This window comes from Osmia lignaria, chromosome 15, assembly GCF_051020975.1.
Source record: "Osmia lignaria lignaria isolate PbOS001 chromosome 15, iyOsmLign1, whole genome shotgun sequence".
In the NCBI taxonomy this organism is placed as follows: domain Eukaryota; kingdom Metazoa; phylum Arthropoda; class Insecta; order Hymenoptera; family Megachilidae; genus Osmia; species Osmia lignaria.
In genome coordinates this window covers 6921723-6949561 of record NC_135046.1, presented here as the reverse complement: position 1 = coordinate 6949561, position 27839 = coordinate 6921723, and the positions used below count along the sequence as shown (strand labels likewise).

The 27839-nt window shown below is 37.8% G+C and overlaps 3 protein-coding genes across 11 annotated transcripts in view; 2 read left to right on the top strand and 1 right to left on the bottom strand.

Moving 5' to 3' along the window:
• Positions 1-6921: 6921 nt before the first annotated feature.
• Positions 6922-9821, top strand: Nt5a (5' nucleotidase A). Of its 2 annotated transcripts, XM_034316149.2 has the most exons (3): positions 6922-7346; positions 7426-7543; positions 9591-9821. In XM_034316149.2, the coding sequence occupies exons 1-3, from the start codon at positions 7207-7209 to the stop codon at positions 9783-9785; spliced, it is 453 nt and encodes a 150-aa protein (XP_034172040.2). In that variant the 5' UTR covers positions 6922-7206; the 3' UTR covers positions 9786-9821. The 2 variants fall into 2 exon arrangements, with proteins under 2 accessions (XP_034172040.2, XP_034172039.1); XM_034316148.2 differs by lacking the exons at positions 6922-7346; positions 7426-7543 and adding an exon at positions 7553-9478.
• A 138-nt stretch (positions 9822-9959) lies between these two features.
• Positions 9960-12934, bottom strand: Acat2 (Acetyl-CoA acetyltransferase 2). Its single transcript, XM_034316150.2, has 8 exons — positions 12796-12934; positions 12330-12451; positions 11962-12074; positions 11686-11885; positions 11378-11607; positions 11113-11301; positions 10874-11036; positions 9960-10802 (listed from the first exon to the last, which is right to left on the bottom strand). Exons 1-8 carry the CDS (start codon positions 12842-12844, stop codon positions 10684-10686), a joined length of 1185 nt encoding a protein of 394 aa, XP_034172041.1. The 5' UTR covers positions 12845-12934; the 3' UTR covers positions 9960-10683.
• Positions 12864-27839, top strand: part of LOC117600531 (uncharacterized) — a 129196-nt gene continuing 114220 nt past the window's right edge. For 4 of the 8 annotated variants that reach the window (XM_034316132.2, XM_034316128.2, XM_034316121.2 and 1 more), the window contains exons 1-2: positions 20210-20365; positions 20898-20970. In XM_034316132.2, the coding sequence (XP_034172023.2) occupies positions 20925-20970 (46 nt within the window). In that variant the 5' untranslated portion in view covers positions 20210-20365; positions 20898-20924. Of the gene's footprint in view, positions 13002-13312; positions 13502-20209; positions 20366-20897; positions 20971-27839 lie in introns of those variants that run through there. The other 4 variants (XM_034316131.2, XM_034316126.2, XM_034316120.2 and 1 more) reach the window with 2 other exon arrangements.

Here is a 27839-nt window from a genome sequence, read left to right as displayed (position 1 = left end):
GAAACTTGACAAAAATTGTTTCACTGCGTTTTTTGTAAACCCTCTCCCATTTAATTTAGTTTGAAGTTTTTGAAATTTGGAGGTATAGTTTCTGAAACAAATTGTGATTTATAACAGGGACTGGTACCGAAATAGATGAAAACCAAAAACAGAGTACCAAAACCGAAATACATAGCGATATTTTTTCAGTTTTTTCTTTGGTGACATTGTAGATTAAACTTCAATCTACTCTAAACTGATTTCAAAGTAACCTTATGCAGTTCGGAACGTTTAAAACATTGTTTTTTTGCTCGGGATTTGTAAGCATTGTATAAATGACCTCTAATTAAACAAGAAGTAAATGAAAACAGAAAAATGCTAATTATTATTTTTATATAAAATAAAATTTTATTCCTATGCTCATAAATTTTAGTCCTATACTTACTAAAAATCATTAAAATAAGTGAAAAAACATTCACCGGCTTGTAAAATCTTAATTTTGTAATAAATGTGTAGGTTGAAAGAAAATTATAAACTTTAATGTTTCGAAAATATACTGCTAGTATCATCTGATAGTAAAGGGTATATAAGTAAGGTAAGTAAGTATACTTACTTACTTACGGCTAATACAGAAAAGAAGAGATTCTGCAATTTTCAAGAAAAAACGGATTACTTTACCAGCAAAAGGTAATTTTCTTACGATAGATAAAACAGTATTCAATAAATGTCTGAGGGTTGAATCATATTGTTACAGATGGAGTAAACTTAAACTTGTGATCGATAACCGTTCCCTCAAATTTTCTTGTATTTTGCATCGGTAAAACAGACCATCTTGGATCGAAAATTAAGCTGAACAGAAACTGATTTAAGCGCCACCTGAATTATTGCATCCAACTAACGGCATGCTGTACTACGTTACCTTTTGCAAATACCTAAATGACACATGTATGCTATATGTATAAGTACATAATTAAACAATACTGACCATGCATTTATTATTATTAATTTTCTTTCCGGAAAATTGTATTTGCAATGTGGTACACTTCAGAATCTTAAAGACATAGTTCCTGAAAAAAATATAACAGCGATTAAATAGAAACAAAGCATTTTCGCAGCCAATTCGCTCGTATCATTTGCTGTATAATTAATAAATGTACCATAGAAATAATAACAGTTATTAATTAGTCATCAAATAATAACGATTGCCCAGTTCTCACCACGAGGAGGTTGCTGTGGTTCCGAGACCCGCCCTACCTCATCCCATCCACCCTCCAATTATACAAATTTTTACTTTCATTCAATAATGAATTCCTCTCGAACATTATTATAAGGAAAATATTTGTTAGTCAAAGTAGCGAATTTCTATCAAATGAAAAGCAGAAATTATGTGTTCTGTGGACAATGTACAACGTCTCTGCTTCAAATATCTTCGCCAGAATTGATTTCTTTCTACCATTGCGTATCAAACAACTTCGTTCTTTCTAAATTCCATATTTTGTGATTTTCTTTTTATTTTATTTTTAACCGACTTCGAAAAGAAGGAGGTAATTAGTCATTTGTAATTAGTCAAAAATCATACAAGTTCCTTTTTCAGGAACTATAAAATTACTATAGTTATACGTTCTGTATGGTAATATTGCAATCCCGAAAATACTTTTCTGAATTTAAACTATTGTTTCCCAATTAAAAAATATATAAATCTTTTTATAGTAGCTCTTAGCTTGATATCGCTTTCTAAAAGTTATCTTTAGAAAACGATATCAATTACCAGGTCACACCACGTGGAGGTGGCTACGTTAGTGACCCACCCTAAAATCATAAGAACGTGAAACCATTCAAAACAGACAAAATAAAATAAAAATTGAAGCAATACAATCTTGAAACAGAAAATAAAATTAACATCCTAATATCAGAAACAATTGAGAAAATAATAATAATTTAACAATAAAATGCTGTAACGGAAAACATAATTATTAGGATTAGATATACAATAACGTGAAACCATTCAAAACAGACAACATATGTAAAATAAAACTTTAAACAATACAATCTTGAAATAGAAAATAAAATTAACATCCTAACATCAGAAACAATTGAGAAAATAGTAATAATTTAACAATAAAATGCTGTAACGGAAAACATAATTATTAGGATTAGATATACTATAACGCGAAACCATTCAAAACAGACAACATAAAATAAAAATTTAAACAATACAATCTTGAAATAGAAAATAGAATTAGCATCCTAATATCAGAAACAATTGAGAAAATAACAATTCAACAATAAAATGCTGAAACAGAAAATATAATTAACATGATAATTTCTGTTACAATTAACAAAATAACAATTCAACAATAAAATGCTGAAATAGAAAATATAATTAACATCATAATTTCAGTAACAATTAAAAAATAATTCAACAATAAAATGCTGAAATAGAAAATATAATTAACATCATAATTTCGATTACAACTGAAATGAAAAATGCTGAAACAGAATATATAATTACCATTACAATCTCAGGGTAGGTTTTAAATAAATAGAACATAATTAACATAAGAACATGAAATATAATTGATGTGCAAATCAATAAGAAAAGAATAATTTATTTCAATAAAGCAATAAACGAAAAAGAAATAGGGGAAATAAAATCGCGAGTTGACCATTCAACGAGCTGGGTATTGAACTCGTAAAATGTCGAGTTCAATACGTCCTGGACGGTATTATTCATACCGTTCAAGGAAAAACACAAAAAATGAAAAAACAAATTAGCGAGCATAGTGACAGAATGACTGTCCATCCGAAGATGGAGAGCCATTAGTAGTTCCCCTCTTCTGGGCAAATTTTGCCGGGGCTCTTCAGCATATAGCCTCTTCTTTCTTCGGCAATAGCCTCACAAAAATCACTCGCGAAAATTTTACGTTTGCTCAGACATTTGTAAAAACGTAACACGTAAACGAGCAACGATCCCTTGAATCGTTACTCGCATACCTGCACAATTTTTGCAAATGTCCAAGCACAAAACACTTTTTAATTTCACTTCACTTCACTTCACTGCACTTTCACTTTAATACTTCATTTTTGTAATCGGGTCTAGTACCACGACTACGACTCACAAACTAATAAGGCTTGGCCTTAAAAAAATCAAGAGAGAATGCTAAATTAATTAATTGATAAATTAATTAAATTGCATTTTCATCTTTTCTCTTGATTTTTGGTTTCCCAACCCCAGATACAAGCTTCTCACGTATTAGAGGAGAATACGAAGAGAAACATGAAAGCTTGCTCTGGCCCTGCCTACTTATAAACTAAACTCAATCACACCAGAAGTAAACTACCTGCCTGCCTATCGCTATATTTAAAAAAGGGCAAAAATCATTCTCACAAAAATTCACTCCACGGTTCTCATACAACCACCCGGGTGCAAAAATGCCTACACCTAGAGAGAACGTCCCGGGACGCCTCCGACACCCGAGTTCAATTCAACTTTCACACTCTAATAAAATCATACCTTTTTGCTGAAATCGACTGACAAATAATAGTGAACATTATGCTAAAGTAATACATTTCATTTTCGTATTCTATTGAATTATCTAATGTAAAAATTTCTCAATTTATTCTTGATAAGTATTTTGTAATGTTATAGGAAGTTAAGATTGTTAATAAACGATACAAATCCTACATCCTAACCACACACACACATGTGGAACTTCTATCGTGGTTCACTATTGGTTCACTACTTTTGTCAGTCGCCAAAATGTATTACACTTAAAACTAAACCTTGCTCACCGCCCTCCACCCACGCGAGTACATCTAAGTACCCGAATGAGCTTTGGGCATAAAAATGAACAAGGCCAAAGGTATTTTCACCTACCAGTTTTCTTCATGTGTGCTGAAATGCCTAAGCTAAAACGTATGATTAGCAAAACTAAAGATGATATTCTCACTTTATTAAAAGTAAGAATATCGGCGAAATTTCACGGCTCCGATTTAGTATATGGGCTGCCCCCCCCCCCCCCCCCCAGGGGTTTTATTTTTAATAAAAGTGACTCGACTTTGCAAATATAAAGCTTGAAGAGCAAATACAGAAAAGCAAAATTGAGCAACTATGACATAAAACATGGTGCACTGCTAATATCAGCTGGCAACGGAGGTTCTTAGGCCCCCTGGACTTTCGCCCGACGCTACATACCACCCACCCCGCCTGGACGTCGTAACGCCAGGACAGGATGCACCCCTTCGCTAAGAGCGCTACCCGCCCGTCCAACACGTTGCATCCAACGGTGTCAGATTGACGGACGCCCATAGTATAGACAAAAGGACTACAGTTTAGAATATGGTAACATATTTTCATATGTTCCGTATTCTAAAGCTGCGCCTGCAAAGGCCTAGTAATGCATGGGTTTATCTCCCATGAGATGGTGTTTCACGGTCTTAGGCCGCGGAATCCTTGTAACTAATTTTATCAAATAAAAACCAAAAGGATTCCCACCGAATACTAGTCAGTGTATAGTCATATTTACTCTCGCGCCGGGAATTTTTCGCAACACTACTTAAACTTGAAAATCTTAACGGGGTAATATTTATTCTCGTGTTGAAAATTTTTCGCAACACTACTTTAACTTGAAAATCCTAACGGGGTAATATTTCACTACACAAGGGTGTGCGGATGGATAAATGATTATGTGATAGAATTCGTGAGGCTGAAGTGTGAATGATGAGTGTTTAGGGTCGAGAACCGTGAACGTGACAGAATGAATTTCAAGTACGAAAGGGGATCTTTATACAATGCTTGAAGAGCAAATACTGACCCCCCTGGGGGCCAGCCCATATACTAAACTGATGCCAATTTCACGAGTAAAATCGGAAAAACGTTTCAATTTCAAGAGCGATTTCGTTATCAAAGTAAGTAGTTATAATAATTAATAGTATTCATGCTTATTACTTTGATATTGAAATCCACTCATCGCGAAATAAATTCTTGTACATATAAAAAAGAAAATGTATTGTGAAGTCGGAGGGTCATCCGACTTCTCTACATTTTTAAACTCGAAATCTATACATGTAAGTATGTACAAGAAACCCCTATCCTGAGCTAAGGCATAAAATACACAAAAAAGCAATTTGCACGATTATCATTGTATAAAATGATACAATGATATTCGTGGGTCACTATACTCGCTCAAAAAATAAAAATTACAACCAATTCCCGTGTCGCTACGGACCATTCGTCCTACGACATGATGGGAACCGGAGGAACTTTAAAGCATGCGACTCACCGATCGTTGACTTGCACTACTGCACTCGCCACGCATCTTATTGTTAAGATTAAGATGGCTCGTCAAAGAAACGGTATCCCTACTGGCCAAAGCATCTGAAAGCATAAAAATCACGATTCTTGAACGATATATGTTTTCTCTCAATTTGTTGTAGTTAATATGCTAATACATAGGATAATTCAAAAATATGCATGCAAAACTATATGGGAATAACTACACCATAAAACACGGTAAAACACATGCAAATACATCCCAAAACACTCGAAGATCAAAACCATAGAACACTATAAAATATTTGCAAAATTATAGTAAAACACATAGGGTACCAATCCATAAAACCTACTAATAAGTCCGTATAAATATGTCAAAACACAAAGGGTACTACTCCATAAAACCCACTAATAAATCCGTATAAATATGCCAAAACGCATAGGGTACCACTCCATAAAACCCACTAATAAATCCATAAATATATGCCAAAGCACAAAGGAAACCACACCATAAAACACAATAAAGCACATGCAGGTACATGGGGTACCACACCACACAGCACATTAATGCACTTGTATAAAAATGTCAAAACACATGGGTGACCACACCATAAGACGCACTAATATATCCGTATAAATATTCCAAAACACAAGGAAAACACTATAGGAAACACCATAGGCACACACAGTAACACTTGTGGTAACACACTGATAAATCCATGCACGAATATCCATAGTGTCAACCCGTACCGGTATATGTTGGGCAGCTCCATCCGTATCCTTCGGCGGTCGCGATAAGACTGACTAGACTTGACCTTCCTTCAGGTCGCGCTTGTACCGACGCGCGGCGCGCGCAATCAAGCATGGCGTTCCTCTTCACCGGTTCCGCAGATTTAACTATTTCTATCTGATATTTGTTAATATTTGTTTAATTATTATTTTATGTTTTACAATTGCATATTAATCAAATTATTGTTATATCTATTTAAATTGTTTATTTCTTTACATTTCCGCCTGGGTATATTGCAAAATTTTGTTTAATTATTTTATTAAAAATTATTTAATTATTATTTTTAATTATACAATTGTTTATTAATCAAACGAACAAACTGCGCCCTACAGAATGAACGAGAAATTAAATTTCTGGTCTGTTTTACCTTGTTGACATCTTTCGCGTGTGAACAATCAACGAAATCGTAGTTCTCAAAATACTTCTACCTGGAGACTTGTACATCATCCCTTGGGTGCTCGTTTTATTCTATCCGACCCAAAGAATATTAGTCTGGTGCCTATTTGGACAAACTATTGGCAGAAATGTTTATATTACGAATAAATCAATGTAGGTGAGTCCGATCCGCCATTTTCTTGACCGTTGGCAGATAGCAATTTCAGTATTTTATAACTTTTTGACGATTTGGATAATATAAGGACCAGACTAATATTCTTTAGAGCCTCCTGAACACGTCACTCAAATTTTTTTTGCATTTTGTTTAAAAATGAGGACGTATTTTGAGAACTCGCGTCTAGGGATTTTTCTAGGGACTGTCGGTAAAGTTTTCGACGCTCGCATCACCTTATCGCGTGTTATCGCCTAGGGCTGGCGTATTATAGGGACTTTTCCGCCCCTCTATTGCCTAACGAATACTTTCGGCCACGCGCGCTTTGTGCGCCTTTTTCCAATCTCATTCTATACATTTGCCATACTTTTGCTTCTGTTCCCTCGCCATACTTTTACAATCCCTTGCTTGAGTCCGTGTGTGTGTGTCCCCTTTTATGTAGTCGCCTCTTACGACAGGCAGGGTACACAGTGGCCGTATTCTAATCCCCCCGAGCCACAGGGGCCACATCGAACAGTTATAGTTACTTTTGTTGCTTTTGCATAGTTGGCTATTCTTATAAATTCGCCTGGTCGTAAACGTTTACCGGCATTAGCATGTGTATAATCGTTTGAGATCATGACTCTTGAATCGAGTAAAGAAAGATATCAATTGTTTAATAGTCTCGCTATTTTATTAAAAGCTGTTGAAAATGAACGAACAACGGTTGACCTTCGAAATGAAGCGTCAGTTTGTGGAATCGTGCAGCACGCAGACGCGTAAGCGGTTTTCATTTAAGTATGCTTGCTTTATTGGTCTAGTGTTGTTTAAGCGTTTTTTCCTTTTTTTCTGTTGTAGTTACATGAATATTGTAATGAGAGATTGCGTTTTTACCGATCCTAGAGGTGATTCGTACAGTTACGATATGTTTTTCGTTCAAGCAAGAAACATACGCTTCGTTCATATTCCGCCAAAAGTGAGTAACTTTAAAATATATACTTTCCCGCAATTTTGTGATACAACTTAGTTACATCGTTTCCCCTTGCGAATATCAATAATACGAAATATGTTGATACATATAAATTATATGTTAAATATACGTCAGATATGGAGAGATAGCCAATATTCAAAATAGGTTATTCTGAATGTGTTATAACGCACATATTATGTAATTCAACTTTCTGTTTTTTACATCGAAAAATTAGTATAAAAACGTATCAACAAAAAAGATAGGTTTTATTGTTGATATCAAATGCACGTATTAACACATTGTCTAGGTATTTTTGAATTTGTAAGTTGAGATTGTACTATCTAGTTAGAAGTAAAAATTTCGAATCACTTGACTCATGAGCAAACATTCTTATTTATAGTTTAATTGCTCATATGCATTTAGCAAACACCTTTATATGTCATTAAAACAGGAAATGTCAAGAACTTCGTTCCCATTTTATAGACCATTGAAATCTTATCTGCAAGTGTGTAATACTTTAGATTGTAAAATTGGTAATAAACTAAGGTTTTTTACATATTTTTTATGTCCCATAAATACTAAACAATATACAACAGTGTCTACTAGTCCATCAGTACATGTGAAAATGAGTACTATCAAGTTATTGGATTATGATTGTATTGGCTTTGATTTAGATAATACACTTCTGTCTTACAATGTGACCAATATGGTGCATTTGATATATGAAACATTGGCTGATTATTTGATAAAGGAAAAAAGTTATGATTCAAAGTATTTATTACAATCATTGGAAAACAAAGATCTGGACTTTATGCAGAAAGGATTGTTCCTAGATTTTGAAAAAGGAAATTTATTTAGGATCAGTTCTAATGGTATAATTCAAAGAGCATGTCATGGAACTAACTTATTAACCACTAAACAAATTAAAGAAATATATCCTGACCAAAGATGGGAGGCTACAGATACTTTCTGTAATGATATGCTATCTACATGGAATGGTCCTATATCAATGAAAATGAGAAGTTTATTAGATTATTTTGATATTTCCACATCTCTAATATTTGCAAGATTAATAGATACTCTTGATGAAAAACATGAAGGACCTCCAAATGCATACAATGTTTGGCCTGATATGTTAGATGGATTAATTGAAATGTTTAACAAAGATCATTTTAAGTTAGATAAAGGAAATTTTTTTCCTAGCTTAAAAAAGAATCCTCACAATTACATACATAAATGTAATGAAAGAACTATATGTTGGCTTCAAGAATTAAAGAAACATTGTAAAACTTTCCTCATTACTGGATCAAATGTTGATTTTGTTGATTTTACTGCTACTTATGCTTTTGGAAAAGATTGGAAATCTCTATTTGATATTGTTATTTGTTATGCAAAAAAGCCTGGCTTTTTTACTGAACAACGTCCATTTTATGAAACTATAAATTATGAAGAGGGTGCAATGATAGAAAGTATAGATTTGAAACAGGGTAGGATATATAATGAGGGTAATTGGAAAGGTCTCATTGAATTTCTAAAACATGAATCTAATAAGAAAAACCCTCAATGTTTGTATATTGGTGATAATCTTGTACAAGATATTTATGTACCTAATGCATATGTACAATGTGATACAATAGCTGTTATTGAAGAACAAATGTCTGAAGGAATGGTTTATCAGGGATTATCACATCCAGATGAAAAAGTGTTAAACTCCACATTTTGGGGTTCTTACTTCTGCTTGAAAGATTCTAGGGTTAATATGGACTCTTTATGGGGTCATGTTATAAAAAAATACTCAAAACTTTGTATACCAACAGTAGATGTAATAGCTCAAGAGCCATTAGAAAAATCTTATGTATGTTTTAATGAAAATGGGAAAAAATATGATGGATATTATCCTGCTGTACCTCTCAGTCTATCAACTTTCTAAAGTTTTATGTTGTAAATATAGACTTTTCTTTTCATTAACTACAGAAAAAGCTTCATATTTTTATGTTAGCTTACATATGAAAATGTATTTCTATAATATTTATAAACGTACTCTTAATTTAAGATACGTATAATACCAGCTATCAAGGAACAGTTGCAACATTTATTAAAGCCCAAAAGACCATTAATACATACCGAGCGTACATTTAAAACAAAACGTGCTGAACGAAGGCAACAAGAAGGGCTAGCAGCAGTGGAGAAAATTTTAGAAGATAAAAAGAAGGCAGAACAAAATTTTAATGAAAGTAATACTGATTAAGATATTAAATAATAAATAATTCGTATTTTTACACTATATTTATTTACTGTATATTTATTTGATCCTCCATATATACAACTAATTGCAATAAACAAGCACTTCATAAAATACTGTACATTAATGTAAAAATGTTTAATACTTCAACAAACATTTAATAAAAACATTGTTTTTCGTTATAATTAAATTATGTTTATAAACTTCGCAGACTAATCCAACTAACAAAAGGAACTACCCAAGTGTTACGCTCACTTATTAATGAAACTTTGCCACCTTGTAGAGCTCGTCATCCTGAACACGCCTATACCCCATTCTGGAGGCAGACTGTTAATTGTTTAAAAGATATTAACAATTAAAGCTAGTGACTGCTTATATTGAGAAGTATGACAAACTAACACATACAAATTATGTATGTTACCACGGGTTAGCTCCGTGGTAAAACGCTTGACTCGCAAACTAACTGTCCACGGTTGAAGTCCATAGTTCCCATTTTCTTTTTCTTTTTTTTTTTCTTTTTAACGATAATTTGTCTTTTTTTGAATAACTATTACAACTGTGTTATAATAAATGCAATGATTATAGCACAATTGTAATTATTATTCAAAAAAAGACAATTATCATTAAAAAGAAAATGGGAACTATGGACTTCAACCGTGGACAGTTAGTTTGCAAGTCAAGCGTTTTACCACGGAGCTAACCCGTGGTAAAATACATAATTTGTATGTGTTAGTTTGTCATACTTCTCAATATTAGCAGTCACTAGCTTTAATTGTTAATATCTTTTAAACAATTAGCAGTCTGCCTCCAGAATGGGGTATAAGCGTGTTCAGGACGACGAGCTCTACAAGGTGGCAAAGTTTCATTAATAAGTGAGCGTAACACTTGGGTAGTCCCTAAGTGTTTATTGCCTTTGAACAGCAATTGCTATTCCCATTCCACCCCCAATACATAAGGATGCAACACCTTTATTTCCCCCAGTTCGTTCCAAGGAATGTAATAACGTTACTAATACTCTAGCACCTGAAATATATTTTTAACAATAATGAAAATAGAATTCGTAAGATACTTAATAGTTTGGATGTTCCAAGTACCAGATGCACCAATAGGATGACCCAATGCAATAGCTCCTCCATTTATGTTAACTTTATTAGGATCTAAACCAAGAGTTTTGATACAAGCTATTGCCTGTGCTGCAAAAGCTTCATTCAGTTCATATAAATCTACTTCATCTTTAGTCCACTTTGCTTTTTGCAACTAAAATAACGCATTTTTTATATATATATGTATAAATTTAAAGTTACAATAGGTGAATCTATTTTAATATACTAACCACTAGCTCAACTGCTGGAATAGGACCTGTACCCATTACTTTCGGTTCTACTCCAGCTTGGGCTATGGCAACAATTTTAGCTAATGGAGAAAGTCCTTTTTGGGCTGCAGTTTCTGCAGACATAAGAACTACTGCAGCTGCCCCATCATTTATACCAGCAGAGTTACCAGCAGTAATAGTACCATCATCCTAAAAATAACATGATAATTCGAATAATTCTACATGAGCATTTTTATTCATGAAGAAAATATGTGACTAATCATACTTTCAGGAAAACTGGTTTTAATTTTTGAAGATTTTCAATGGTTGTCCCAAACTTAGGAAACTCATCTTTGTCTACAATAATTGACCCTTTTTTGTTAGACACTGTTATGGGGACTATTTCTTTTTTAAAGTAGCCTGCAGTAATTGCAGTTTCTGTTCTTTTCTGAGACACAACTGCATAATCGTCTTGTTCTTTTCTACTTACATTAAAATCCTTAGAAACATTTTCAGCTAGAAAAAATATAATACATTGATAGATATGTGTATATAACACTAATAAAAGAATAATGTGCAAAATTCTTTTGTTACCTGTTATTCCCATATGAATTCCATGAAATGCATCTGTTAAGCCATCACATATTAATGTGTCTATTAAATTACCATCTCCCAATTTTATACCATTTCTAAGGTATGACACATGTGGTGCCAGACTCATATTTTCCTGTCCAACAGCCACAATTATTTGACTTTCTCCAGCTTTTATGGATAAGTAACCATTTAAAATTGCTCTAAAAAGGTTTTGTTTTAAACAAATGCACTATCATGTTATGCTAAAGAAAGCATATACAAAAAATATGTATTTACTTTAAACCAGAACCACATAGCATATTAAGCACATACGCAGGTACAGATATAGGAATGCCTGCTTTTATAGCTGCTTGTCTTGCTGGATTTTGCCCTTGACCTGCAGTTAATACCTAAAGTAATAAAGATTTAACATTACAGTTTATAACTTAACTGCATTTAATTTTAGCAATAGATATAAATTATTTGTAGACATCATCTGTACCCATTCATTACATATGCTTTATTAAATGCCAATAGTTGTTATTGTTATATTTTTGAAAAAAGATGGCTAAATGTTATTTAATGTATTCAGAAGTGACTGATTCAAACATCTTACAATAAAGAAAACTTCTTCCCTGTAAGAGTAAATCAAAATTTTAAATCACCTGTCCTAATATAACTTCAGATACATCCGTGGCTTTAACATGAGCTCTTGCAAGGCTTTCCTTAATAACAATACTACCTAAATCTGATGCTTTCAGTGATGATAAGGATCCACAAAATGATCCTAAACATAATGAAATATTTTATAAGAAAATAAAGAAAACATAAAATAAATTGTTATGATCCTTATAATTTTGTTTCTTATCGTATTAAGTATTTTGAACAATATAGCACCTTTACAATTTATATAAATCTTTTTCATCTCACATCATTAACAAAATAATAAAGAAAATATTAACATTTTGAGTTGTTTAAATGTAAAATAGAGTCATTTTTAATATAAAAGTTTTTGTTAATTAACAATTTAATTTCTTATATTATGATATTTAAACTGAGTTCATACTATACTATAATATATATATATATATATTTAGGTATTATTAATTGTTACAAGATACAAAATTATACCTATAGGGGTCCTGACTGCTGATACAATTACAACGTCACCACTACTCATGTTGAAAATTTATTTCAAACTGCGTCCAAGCTGAAGAAAATCTGAATGAAGACTGCCGCCACGAACTCATATAACGGAAATATTTAAGTTTAAGTAGTAGTCAAGATGTGGGGACTGGGGACGTGTGGGACGTGTACACAGTAACGGCTTATTGAAAGTATGTCAAACAAAATGTAGACGCATTTTTTTGTAAATAGTTCCGCGTATCACTTGTAAAACACTTATCAGTATATGTTGTGTTCGTATTAAAAATGTCAAACAAGATTTCTATCAACCATTAATACGAAAAGGAGTATGTTTAAATGACGTTGATGCGTAAGTCATCGAAATAAATTTGATTAAAGTGTAGGATAAATCTGTGAAATAATTTACTCTGAAAGATTATTTATATGTAAAATTTCATTATAATCTTATTTCATTGTACAAATAGTTTCAATAATTAGTCTTGGAATCTTTATACTGATTCAGATACAATACATCCCTGCCTAACGTCACCGGCTGGCTGACTTCTAATTCGTCGTACAGGTGGCGCTGAACCTCCAATCGTTGTGTCGTGGTGATGCTCGTTTGTTTTTACCCAGCGTGCATTGTGAACAGTGACTGGTGCTAAGATGGCCGACAACAAGGAGGAGATTTCAGAGCTCGTCGAAAAGCGAGGTATTTATTGCAGTTTGTTGATTTACTTCACGTGATTACCGCTTAGAATAAAAGCTTGATACACGGCGAATGCGTCGATGATCATGGCCGGTCGAAATGATCCGTAATTGCTATAAAAATCACGCCATCTGCACGCACAGTGCCCCAGGAGGAATGATCGCGAAAATCGTCGTGAATAGACTAACGAATCAGGCCCGTTTTCCCTATCTTTCGCAATATTCATGATACTCGTGGCTAAGTTAACCTAGGTTACGCTGACAGGACATGCTTGTCATAGCGACGTCAATAGTAACCAGTGCCAAACATGCCACCTTTTTGACAGGCTTACGTGCACACTCGACTGCACGACACCCTTCGTATACAGTGTGTGCTCGTTCTCGTGTGTCCGCCTAAGCGCTATGCTCGTTACTCATTAAGGTCATACGTCGACGGCCTTGCAATTCGCACCATCGCTGAGGTAATCTCAATTCGAGATTACCGTTATCTCTTACCGCGAATTTACTGCCGGCTGATTCGTCTGTAACACCTAAGTACGTTCTGGTGCCGTGGTGAGCGCGTGTTGCTCACGGGTATCCCCCAATCACGGTATTCGAACGTTGACCAACAACGAGCGAAACCGTTTCCACCGGGAGGCGCAACGTGTTCGTTGATAATCGGCCAGTTAACAAACACGATGTTACGGTAGATCGAATGCTACCTAACATTCATTGTCGTTGCTCTCAAATATACCTCCTGGAATATTCGATCTTTGTGTACGGGTCTAATTCCATAATTTCATTGCTCTTAATTGTGTCTCCGATAGGAGGTTACACAATTATTATGCGTATTTCTACGTTCACGATGTTCTTACTTTTGTTTTGATACCGAACGATTGGGAGGGGGCAATTATCGTGTTTAGTAACACGTGGCGGTGCCTACCGTTCGTAGACAATTTAACAGTCGTACCGTTTTCAGGACTCGTTCGTTCAATTCTTAATCTTTATTTGCCCTAATCTCTAATACGTAGCCATTCTCTGTTCAGTGCGTGCCATATTGTAATCCGTGAATGTGTACGTAAATTAGCAAACCAGTCATTTACTCGATACGCGATCATCGTTCAACGACCGTTTGCTTATTTGCCTGCTGTTTCTTACCGGTCGTTTAATGACGATATTCGTTTTTCACGTGGACGATATTTTCGCCGGTAACCGCGTAGCCCGACAATGATTGGCCGTGTCGTGATCAACATCGCGAGGTGATCAATCGTGATTTCGTGATGTAGCTCGTCCCCGTTGCTATACATATAATGCGATTAACTGTTACACACGCATCGTACGCGTATTATGCACCAACGTCCTGGTATATCGGTGTGTAGACGTCGAACCAGTTCCCATGCGTCTTTATTAGACTTTTCTCCTGAACACGTCTCGGCTGCCTTTTAATACGGATCAGTCGACGCATACGTATCCTCGCAAGAACGAGGATGATATCGAGCCAATTCATTTTGGTGTGAATCGTAAAAGGCGTGTCCAGATCGCGTGACTACCGCTTCTATTCTTCTCAACATTTTTCCCTTAATTTCCGCTTAATCCATTCGGGAACTCCTTTGTCGATCCTCGTTCTGACGGTATTCCACTAACATCGCTATGATAGCGATCTTATGCAGACTAACGGATCAATATCCTCGGTTACTATTTTACCCGTGTGCCGTTTTCAATGAGCTTCCTTGGCGAGTGTATTTCTATGTTTTTATACGATCAAGTTGGATATTAACAATTTGATTTATGCACGCCAGAAAAGTTGTAACAAGTTGTTTTCATGTTTGGACAGAAACACACGTTGCATTCGTTATGCAATCCCAATGAGTTGATCTTCACTGCGAATTTTATTGTTGTTTTATATAAAACCGCTTTTCTTTCACGTTACATAAACTTTTTCGTTGCAACAGTAGCATTGTGTTTTTTGAACTGTTGCAACTTTTATACAATATACTGTGTATTTAATATTGTCTCAAATTGTCCTCCACCCGTATCGAGTAATTTTAATTAACCATTTACCATGTGTATTGTGTGGTTCTTAAGTCTTATCGCTGAATCGCATTCGCCAGCTGGCATTAAACATGCTTGGACGAATTTTAACGGAAGGAAGTCGGCCATTTGTGCTTGTCCATGAATGCACACGTCTTCCGTTTGTATTCAAATTCAAAATTTGATTATTCCCAGGGCTTTAAAAATTCATCTCTAATCATTTAGTTCTTCTGTTGCTAAATAAAATGTTGATATCATGTATTTTTTTTTTGCTAACAATTTTAATCAACTGTGAGTGAATACAGTTTGAAAATAAGGTCGGTGGGTTTGTGAATAAGCGACGTTCTCAATTTTGCTATCAGCCTAGTTATTAACCGGTATGTAAATCATTCTTTTCCGGCTTAACGGAAGCCACCGAGATATATTTGGTACTGTCCTGCTTCAACATACAGATTTTCAAACTTTTCACGTTTATCACGTAAGAATCTAGTGTTGGGTTATTCAACATTTCATAAGTCAACAGAGTCGAACGGTGCGTGGGTTCAGTCGGAAAAACAGGTTATCCAAGAGACATTTATATTTCTTGGAATTCGTAAATTATTACTTTCCTTGACATTCTGCAGAGAATACAATCGGTAGCATTTTACAGAGCTTAACAAAAGGAAGAGAAATATTTTGCAACTCCGAAAAATTAGCAATATTTTAATTGACGATGCACTTTAGTAATTCGATGGGTCGCATCTTTTATTATCAACGAACCCTAACAGACGTCCAATTACTTGTAATTAAATCATTGTCCAAAATTAGCACTGTTCCCCACGTTAATACCGCGTGGTCGTCGGTGATACGATGCAATAGGTATTACAATGTAAACGTGACTTTCCATACGACATGGCGTCAATAAATGAAACCTCGATAGATATTCCTCGTTGATTTGCTCTATTTGCCGTTCCATTCGGTTGGTACGTGCTGGCGATAGCGAAACAACGCGCCGAACGTCTTGTGTGTTTTCTCTTAATATTTTACGATAAAAGCCTCTGCTGGATGCACGGGCACCATAAGCCGATAACTCAACAAAAATTCTGTTTTATCTTTTCATTTTCTGTTCTCTCCGCGTTTTCTCTACCGCAAATAAACCTAAGTCTCGCTGGAGACGATGCAGTTGCAACAGATGACGGGGATGTTTAAGTAGGTTGTATTTATTTATTCGTGGTGTAGCGTAGAGGATAACGGCGCATCATTGTTTTGGAGTGGTCAGAAACCGTGTTTTCAAGGAGCATGGTAACCGTTGCTCGAGGAAATTTCTTCTCGACGTACTCGTGGGATTATTTCCTGGAGCGGGTAAATTATCAGTTTCCAGGACGAATTGTAAATGAAAAGCATACACGCGTTCTAGTAGCATTTCGTCGTACGGTTTCGCCACGTGCACACGAGGGGATGTAATAAACAGGAAACGATGCAGAACACTTTAAATTGGTCGGCATTTGCTGGACAGCGAATCGTCAAAGGGAAGGTACTAACTAAAGCGTCGTTTAACGAATCGTTCCATTCTATTGACGAGTGCTAGAGCCCCGCGACGCGACGCAATTCCACATGTGGTTCTTCGCACTAGGAGAATCGATACATCCTATGTCGTTTCAAAGACTCTTTTCTACGTTTCCGCTGGTTGCGTTCGATCTTTTCGAGATAACTTTCTTCGAAACTGTACGTATCGTTTAGATGGATTTTTGATCGAAATCGTAGCTTCTTCTTCGGCTTCTCGCCGCGAGATGACCACTAATTACGAACGCAACGCTGCACCGTGTAATACGTACTAATTATTTTAACACCGTTACGTAATTATTAACCAACCACGTTTTTGATCGTGGTTTCCTGACCGGGGAATCGTTCGCGGAATGGATTATGCTAGCGTGGTGAAAAAGAGAAAACGAAACTATGAACCTGGTGATAATTAGTAGTTAGAATAATGAGTTTCTTCGCCTATGGAAGCGTATTTCTATAGAATGAAAGGGTTAAAGAAGACTTAATTTGATTTGATATTGAAAATTTAATTATCAAGGACATTCTGACAGGTAGCTTGACACTGATTTCTATCAGCGCGAATATTTTCGTCGGTAGAGAATTAATGGACACAGGAACTCCGAGGCTATTTACATTTTATCTCTCGATAAATATTCATAATTCTAGCATTCAGCACGGCTGATATCTCGTAGTTCGAGTATTTAAATGTACGAATGCTCTATTCCGACTTTGGATCGCCCAAAGGTCGCCTTTTTTCGTTTCGTCCTCTCTACAAAATCGAAAATATACTATTCCGTGGAAAAATATAAAAAAATCCACGAATTTAACTCTTTTTTTGTCAAAAAGTTTGAGCTAAGGATACCTCAGCACGTATTCGAAATAAGATTGCATTTATACATTTCACGGAGCACGAGTGGAAAGTCACCGATAGTCGTTAAGACCCCGATAAATGTGTTAATAATTCTTATTACAACTTGTACCGTATCAGATATAATCGTTTTTATAGCGGTAATCAAAGTGTCGATAAGAATTCTCCTAATTCCTTCAAAGTTACAATATCTCGACATTTTGAACATTCGTTGCAACGCACTGCAGTACGAATAGTTCTAGTTCTCTTACGTAAACGTTATAATACATAGTTACGAGATCGCAAATATGACGATCGTATATCAATTTCGCAGAATGCTACGCATAATCAGTCGTATAAATGTGTCATTTTTCCCATGATGAATTGCAGTCTATGTATCGCGTTCGATAAGATAATTATTTGCAACGTCTCCGCGGAAAGTCGAAAAGAACCGATAGGTTGAAACGAAGCTGGTAGAAGCGCGTTCGCACGATTTATTAGCGCTTAAATTGGCGTATGCGTCACTCCGCGGCTACGTGACTAACCGGAACTTTCCTCGCGCGGTAACGCACGTGGATCATGCGGTATGTGCTGGATCTTTGACGATCTCTCGATAGAAATCGCGAGAGAAAAGTCCGTCGCTCGTGTTTTCACGCGTCACGGCCATTAAACGTCGCGAACAGACGCGAGATTTCTGTGTCACCGGTCCGCTCGGCCGTTTTGTCCTCTACACGGAACAAAACGGTTTATTTCATTGAAAGGCCCGTGAAAGTCTGCTTATATCCTCTAGCCAGCGAATGTTTTCTACGCGCATTAATCCATACACGGTGTTATTGTTCGCACACGCCAGTTGTTTCTACAGTCTGATTCAGAGGTGTTGTTAAGAAATTTCTCGAAGGTTTTACAATTAAACTCGTTAAAACCGACGTAATCGTAGAAAAACGGGGATTTTCTTTTAATCAAACCGAAGATATAAGCCGATCTGTTAGCATTCCTCATCCTGTGACTTTACGTCCAAAAGGATGACCGACGTATTTTCGTGACCGCGTTCAATTTTAAAAAGTTCGAGCATCGCCACAATTACCATCAGATTACGTAAGTTATATTTAGGGAAAGGTGAATAAGAGTGGTGAATTGAACGCGTTGTACGAACCTGAGAAGCACGCGATAATTATAGTCGACGGCTGTGTATAGCCGAAGTCGTTCTAGTTGTTGTATTAGCCGATGTCAGTTTACAGAAACTTCTTGTAGCACAACGTAACGCTCGGTTCAATTACCGTCAATCTAAATAGATTCGTTCCAGTGTAAATTTAGTCGAAGGTGGTAGCCGTAATTTCCTAGGCTGGTCCAGGTGTTTAGTGTCGTGAAAATAGGAGCAAGATTCGTCAACTTTTACGCATTTCCTGCGCGCGCGTTCTTGACGCAGTCGTTGGCACGATGCCTGTTCAAAGTGTCGTCACACGACGTTCCTCCCAGCCAACGACTGCAAAAAAAAAAAAAAAAAAAAAACTTTTTCCATTTGCTAATGGAACGCAACTTTCGTGTACTTTCTGCCCTTCTACCCTCGATACAGCCTAATACGTGCTTCCCGTCCCAAAAATCCTCTCCTTGTATTTTGCGTCGAAAAATCGTCACGCTCGGTTGATCCGTTCGTCACGATCGCGTAAAAACAGTCTCGCTGTAAGAAGCGACAAGAAAACGAACGGTTCAACGATCATGAAAAAAAATTCAATTACACTTGGTTGGAAAAGAGAATGGAAGAAAATCCATTCTCGAGCCTAAGAGGAATGTTGTTGTTTCTTGTGGAAGACTTCATAGTGATCTTACATCAATATTTATATTGATATTCAAAGAGAAGTTGGTAGAGAGTTAAATTAATTTATTCCGATAGAATTGGAGCAAAATTTACGCTTACAAAGGGAGCGCACTTTTTGAACTTTGCATAAATATAAGTTTAAGTCAGGTAGGTTTTCATTAATTTCTGAGTTCTTATATTTATTTCTGAAAGGCTAGAGAATCGCTCGAACACCTGTTTAATAGTAAGGGGACAATTTTCGCCAGCCAATCATCGCAGGTATGCGGTGCAAGTTGAGGGATGAAATTGCCGCGCAGATCAGAGCTTTTCGAATCGAATTAAAGTGTTATAGAGGGAATGGGGATGGGTGGTCTGTTGGTGGTCAGTACGGCCAGGTTGGTTCGTTTTTGAGGGCGGAGGAAGAATCGCGAAGGTGAGCAGGGCTAGAAAGTGGGAAAAGGAAGAGAAGGGGCAGCATGGTGCATCGACTCGGCAAAGAGAGAAGGGGGTTGATTCATCGTGCAGAGGCCGCACTCGGTTTCACGCAGTCGTAGAACGAATCTCGTTCATCGCGATCCTGGACGAGCGGGAAGAGCCAGTTACGCGTGTTCCACGCGAAAGTCAAGGACGCGAGTCGACGGAATTCCGGCTCCCGCATTCTCGAGACACGCGAGGACAACCGAGAAAGCCGTTTGGTACGCGCGACTGCGTTCCGCTCCGTTTCGATTCGGCTCGATTCGCTTTGCGTTCGGACCTATAGTCGCCGTTCCGCTGATCAGGGAAGAGGAGACCTCTGTTTCCTGATCTTTTGACCCTCGTCAAAACTTTATCTAACAGATGCTATTATCTTACTGTTCCAAGGTTGTCGATAGCTTCGAGTTCGCGACATACCGAGTCCAAGAGTCGTTGCGTTTGGTAATAATAGTTCAGGCGGGTTCGTTTGTTCGTCGAATCGATTATGGAAACGAAGAGACTGTCGAAGCTCATCGTTCACCAGTTTCTATGACAATCTGTGCCTACACGTTGGGATGATTCATTGTTTACACCGTAGAAAGTGCCGTTTAACTTTCGTATTCAATTTTGTCCCAGTTACCATTTTCGGTCAACCGGTTGCGCTCGTATAAAAGTTTCGTCTCCTCTTTCCTAAAGATCAGCCGTCCGAATCAGCTGATGACAAATTAATGTGTTTCTTCGATTTCATTTTAAACGATGTTTGATGTGAAACAGTTGCTCGAGGCTGGATCGTGAGTGCTCATGATGGTCGTCGCGATGCTCCCCGACTACAGACAACCCGACTTAGGTACGTGTTATTCGTTACACGTGTAGCGATATATAAAACTCTCTTGTTGCAAGTTTTTAGATGACTCGAGATTTAGGCATACCTATTCTAGCTTTGAATCGTTTCGAATTCTACTTTTAAGGGTCGAAGAAAATTCAAAGTGATTCGAAGCGATTCCAAGAATTTTTTACTCGCAATGCTATTCTGTGACAAGGGTATCTTGATTGTAAATTGAAAGAAAGTACTCATGCGACGACGCAACAAGGGTGCATGATCAATGCAACGAGGGAAATAAACAAATTTAATGTTGCACGTTCCACGAACGTTATTACAGCGTAGCTCGCTAGCGAGATATCGATCAGTTAGTTAGTTTCTTGCAATTTCTGTATCTTCGTGTTCGCCAAACACGTGCAAGGTTTCTCCACCGCGGAAAATTGCCAGGTGCAACGCGAACTCTATAAAAGCTAGCGCACGCGTTTCTTTTTTTCTACAAAGAATTCTACCGGGCCTTTTGGCTTATCTTCCCGGAAACGGGGACATTTTTATTCCGGCCAATGGACAAAAAGTCATCGGGTCGAAATTCGTCGCGGTAAATTTGCAAATCCGTAACGTACAACCGGTCCTCCGGATTATGCCGTTAAATTGCACGGAACGGGCAACGGTATTACGGAACAGCAGAATTCTGTCGTTTAATTCAATGCCACGATAAAAATTCTTGTTCGCGTTCGAGGTACCGTGACTCCGCTGACATTGTTACAAGTCACAGAGCTCGTTACTTTCAGGTACAAAGAGGTTTTAATCGATTTCCCCTCGAAATTTTCTGATTTCCTTTAAGAACTGGTTTGTACAAAGGCCAGATCGCTATACGTTGTCTCCCCTATGTTATCCGGCTTTCTAAGGTGGGACAAGGTCGGTTTCCTTTGACGAGTTTCGAGCTGACTTCCGCTTCCGTGGTTCTCTGGAGAGTTTGTAAATTAATCCCGTGTTCTCGCAAAGCGAGATACGTTTCTCATTGAATCATCGTGTTCTAAACAAAGTTTTTCGTATTCTGCGTCGCGACGAGGTCTCCCAGGGCCAAGTGAATCACCGATCTGGCTCGCTGCCCTGAATCGCGGTGGGTGACGCCTCTCGCGAATGATTCTTAATCCACCAGGGTGATTGTTTAAAGGCGTCGCACGTGCCCTGGTATGACGCACGCTGGCACAACGCGTGCTCATAAACCATGGCCTAGGTCAATAACAAAAACCGTGTATTGCACGTATTAAATATACGTGTACGCTTAGATTGTTTCCTCTACCCTCGTATCGTTAGCTTTCGTTTGATCGGAGGGTCACGTACACGCATATTGCGTTTACTTAAGAATTGTTCCGCAGCTTTTCATCGTACTGCAGCTGCTGCTGTCAGGCGTGTCCATTTGCAGAAGAGGAAAAGCCTCTAATTTATGTTTGCATTCTCTTTTCGTCGAAAAAGTGTGAAAAAGCCTCGCGATGTTCCCGGTGTATCTTAATATTTGACGAGGCAGGTAAATATTTGATTGACGGAAGAGTGACGATTCGTGGTACCTCCGTGTCGCGAGGTTCGTGAAGTTTGATAAGCCTTGAAACGCTCGAGAAGACGCGTGATGCGGTTAGAAGAAAAGAGGCTTGCATTCTGTGCGGGCATTGTCGCGCGGCCGATTCATGAGCCACCATTGTTTTCGACGCTTTTCAGGGCAGGCCAGAAAAGTGCAGCTGCCTTTTCCTTTTGTACGCTTCGCCGTGCCATACTAGATTCCGCGAGATCATAGATTACACCGTCCAAACGCTTCGACCCTGTTGAAACAGCCTCTCCGCTTTTCCAGCTCCGAATTAACCTTCTTTAATTATCTGTCTTTACGAGCTGCTAGTTCGTCTCGTTAACCGTTTCTCCTGATAAGCGAAACCTCTCTGTACCAGCTGTTTCAATGTACATTCTTTGCCAAAAACTCGCACCGTTGCGTCGAGGATGCTTTGAGATAAGCACCGGTTGAAAAGTCGATTAAACTCTTTCGTTATGAGAAAATTTTAAATATATACCGTATTTACGGGACTATAATTTTGTTGTAGCATAAGGGTCAAACGACCTCGTCTCTCCATTTAGATTGAAAGGTTGCATCGCTATCGCTTTCTGCTCCGACGAGTCGTGATGCAACAATTAACGATCCTGGGATAACGAACCAAACAGCTTCTGTTAGTTTCGATTCGACTAAAAATTAACCTGGTGACCGTTGAACTGCGATGGAAGATCGATGAACTCTATTCAGTTCGCGAGCCAAAGTTGCCGGCCAAAAGTCACCTGGTTAATTGAACGTTTCTATACCTTATCGTCGGTAGTACAGGGGTTCGTTGCACCTGCATAGCCGGTAACAAACCAAAACACAGAAACTACATGGGCTAACGCTTGGCAGGAGGATTATTATCCGGTACGTGGTAGAGTACACGCGTTCCAACTGGTAATCACTGGTCTCGCGGCGTATAATTGAATATTAGAAACATGTATCGCGGGTCGTACGAGCGGTATTAAACGAGTTTTTGCGATCGGAACGAGTCAGAGCTACGGGCAAAGGCTGCCAGCGCGCTGTTATGCAATTATTACCGCATGGTCACGAGTTGAATTTTATTATTTTGAGGAAGCGATGCATAGCACGTGAAACGAGGATGCTTCTGGTATTTTTGAAAGTTGATCAAAATATACACACATTTTTTTACTGTTTGGCTGCTTCGTGCGTTAAGGATATCGGTAGAACAGTTGTAGAAAGAAGAAACTTAACACGACGGGTCTAATAAGAACGGGCAATAGTTCTGGTTTACCTATCAATTTAAGCTGAAGTGTAAATTTTCTTCAAGTTCCCTTTCAGGTACAACGTTAACCCGTTGAGAGGAAAATTTCAAGTCTGAATTTTCTCAGACAAATTTGACTTCAACGAGCACCATAACTTTTGGAAACACCCTGTATATCGTAGAATTCCATGGCGCAATTGATTCGTACAGCAACAATGGTTGTCGAAATATTTTTCGCCAACGGCGCACGTGTCGAACCTTTATGCTTTAATTACGATTACGCAAGCAACCGTTTCTCCCGATCGTAACCCAGCACGATATTAGCGGAGCGGGAAATCTTGAGAACGGGTCGTCGTCCTTCGTCGCGTTTTCGATAATAAATCGATTTTACGAAGGCTGGCCTCGTTGCAAAGGTTGCTCACCGTTCGCGTCACACGCTCGACCTATTCCCGCAACTATTTGCGTGGAACGCGCAACAAATTGCTGCGCCTCTCTCATTAGAAGCTGGATAATTTGTCACGAGCACTCGTTTGTTCGCACGCATGCATAGTTTTACGTTACATCATTCCTCGTTCCAGTTATGCCTCTAATTTTCAAACAAGAAAAATTAGAGTGTCGCGTACAATTTTCAAACCTACTGTTTGTTACTAGAAGAATTAATTAAATATGGCGTGTAGAAAGCGATAATCAGGCACGTTTGATCTCAGCCTCATTTCGTATCTTCGTTTAACCCCTTACCTTGTAACATCGAGTCACACTTGCGGTGCACGTTACCATGTCCGCAGAAACGCATAAATTTACTCGGCGAAATGGCAACTGTGAGCCAACTATCCGTGCAACGTTAGGCGGGTCGTTTAAAGAAATGTTGTTCGCATAGAAATCGCGGTCACGTTGATGTTGGGGGTCATCGGTTAACCCCTTCTATCTATAACAGTATATAATACGATAGAAAGTTTCCTGTGTCGTTATTAATTGGCGTTATTAAATTTTTATTTGCACCCGTTTCTCACGGGACGATCGCCGTTTCTTAGCAAGTACGAAAGGAGTGGTTAGCTTTTATCGAGCTTGATCATCCGGAATGATGGTTTTATTGCTACTCTTTGCTCGGGTATTAAAAATTTGGGTCAAACAAAACTGGTTTACCAGACTAGTCGTAACTTTATTAAGAGGCAAACGTGCTACTTGATTATTATAGTAGCTTCAAGTAGGAAATTGCATCCGATATCTTATACACGTGTGTCTGTTTGATTTCAGGTAAGCAAAGTGAAACATTTCGGAGTGATTTCAAGTCGCTACACCTGCGTGCGGTGAGTTTAATGCCTGTTTCAAATTTCCGTATCGTCAGATCCGTAAATTTAATCCGCATCGGTTACTGCTTGCATTATATTCGCGAGATTCAGTCGACGAGATTCGCTAATTAGAGTTTCATCCTGGTTGAAGGTTTTTCAGCTTTGTTTGTACGATGAGTCAATTAATGCAATTATCACGGTATAACTGCTGAAGCGATCTCAGGAACCCCGACAGAAATAACCGATGATTCGACGATAAGGAAACTTAATTCTTACAATTAATCCAGCCTCGGCTGTAGAAATTAAACCCGTATACTTAACATACCGTAACCGCTGACGTAATATTACGTCTTTTGATAAGCTTTAGCTAGATAACGGAGGTGTACCATTACATCTTTCTGTAATTACTATTTCAGCTTTATTCAAATGAGCTTCGATAAAATTAGCGTTAGTTTCAACTCGAGGATCACACAACTTTGTTTTAATATAGTCTAATTTTAGAAAAGTAATCCAAAAATATCATAATTCTTCTGACACGTTGTTTACATCCGCTGTATTATCTAGCGGCTTGCTGAAAGATGCTGCGTTTCTCGTTAATCTCCTTCGCAGTGTTTCTCCGACATGTATTCAGCACAACTCGGAAGCTGGTACGAATACATCTTATCTCTCGGTTAACTTTCAAGCGAACATCTTGCAAGATCAAAGATACTTCCGTTTTCTTCTGCAGATATATCGCGGAAATTAATTCCGAGTTGACTGAGATAGGTAGATCAGGATGCTGATAGAAAGACGACGAGGGGTTAACGAACGCGATTAGTAAGCATCGCGTTGCGGTTTTTCGAGATTGAAGGACAGACAGGTGTACGGACGGGATTCATGGACGAATGGGAACACACTATTCCCGGGATAGTTTCTCACGATAGGTGGGTCATCGAAGCTACGAGTTCGTATCGGTGGATCGCAGAATCCGTGCCGGGAAAAACGGTACCGTGAAACCTGTTATCTCGACTAATAATTTCTCCAGATTGTATTTGAACAGCGAGAATTAATGGTAACAGGTGTCGCGGTTAAAATTCAAACGGATTACGTGTCTTTCTTAATCGAGCCAGACTCGAGATTGCATTGAAATGGTACTTTAGTCAATTTCATTAATTTGTTCGTAAATTTTGAAGAATCTCGTAAGAAGACACGGTAAATGCATGAAAAACGACCTTGTTAAAATGCGTCCATGGTACAGGAACGGGCTACACGGTCTGAGAGTCGTATTAAAACGAGCAGCAAGCGTTTCGACTGCTCGTTAGCATTTGCGAATTAAACGATGCTAATTATTCCCATCTCGATTGATAATAAACCGTGACGAGTTCCTGTAAACGAACTACCGGGAAATAAAACGGTTGACGATCGTCGATGGAATTCTTCGATTTCGTGGTAGGAAGGTATTAAATTTCCACGGAAACGATGAGCTTCCTTGAGCGTGTCCGACTAATTTTCTGAATCGCACTTGGCCCGACGATAAGGGGCTCGTTAAATTCCTTTTAATTGCTTGCCAAGCTTGCACACGAGAATTTCGTGCTTTTTCTTTTTTGTTTCCTCAACGATGATTTGACTTTCAAGCGAGATTCCCGAGTGGCAACTTTTACAATAGCAATTTCCGTCTGTCTGTGAGGGAGCTTAATTAGCATTCACGTGAACGCTCATTCCCTTTCTTTAGGACTATTCTCGCTAATAACACATTGCAATAATCACAGACACGAAGAGAATTAATTAGTGTCTCCAAAAGAGATAGTCCGTAGGTAACCAAGTGTAACCAGGTGTTCTATCACAATCCGCTTTCACAGATCACGAATATCGATAGAACGTCAGTTATAATTTCTAATTAGTTATCGATAAGTCGTAATGACACGGTCTTATTGACGGCCAGGTTAACCGTGTCGTGTTTCTTCTGGCTCATTTGAATCGAGAACACGTGTAGACGTTACAACGATAGACTGAGAGATCGTTTCAACATTGAGCTATTCGTTACGTTTCTTTTTTTTCTATTATTTCTTACTAAATTTTTAGATAATGTTTTTTTTTCACATTCAATATTCTATCACGCGATAGATTGAAGATAACAAATATAATTCAATGCGAACCATAGATGTTTATTTAACATCTGTCCTGGAAAATGATAATTTTTAAATTTTTCATGCTACATTTGCAACTTTGCACTCTGTTTTTTGCATGATGCACATAAAGAGACAGTGTCCGTGGAGAGAAGAGCATGCGTCAGACGAGTTGATTTCGCAAAGCTCGTTCATCATTGGCCTTTTTCGCGTTATCGACCAGAACGAATCCATTAGGCGACGTTGGTCGTCTGTTCGCTCACTCTTCCAGGTCGTCGTTTGCTGAAAGACGCGAGGAAAGGCAGAATGGACGACCTCGCCCACGTTCCATTACCCGATTACATAAACCCGACAGATACAAACCTCCGTAGAACGGCTGGAACGAAGAGCGAGTTATCCGGTCGACCAACGCGTCGCGCCGAGGGCAACGATGTTAAATGCAAAGGCCTACTTAACGTCACTTTAAGTCAGCTGGGTGTGACTGTCTCCGCTATCGGAACGATCCTTCAACCTATGTACCTCGATGTCAATGAGCGGTCTATGCTAATTTCCTCTTCCGTTACTCTCAAAGCTGACGCTTTGCATGTTCCTTCATCATCGCTCCACCATTTATCATTCACGAACAATGCTGTGAAATTTCCAAGAATCTAAATTAATAGCTTTTAAAATGAAAGCTTCGAAAAGATACCTAACACTAT

Excerpts from the sequence above, each read along its gene's own strand:
- Acat2 (XM_034316150.2), bottom strand. The coding sequence starts at position 12,844 with ATGAGTAGTGGTGACGTTGTAATTGTATCAGCAGTCAGGACCCCTATA. Across the intron at positions 11,037-11,112 it reads TTCCAGCAGTTGAGCTAGTG|TTGCAAAAAGCAAAGTGGAC; the intron begins GTTAGTATATTA and ends GCGTTATTTTAG. Across the intron at positions 10,803-10,873 it reads TCATCCTATTGGTGCATCTG|GTGCTAGAGTATTAGTAACG; the intron begins GTACTTGGAACA and ends AATATATTTCAG.
- Nt5a (XM_034316148.2), top strand. The coding sequence starts at position 7,974 with ATGTCATTAAAACAGGAAATGTCAAGAACTTCGTTCCCATTTTATAGA.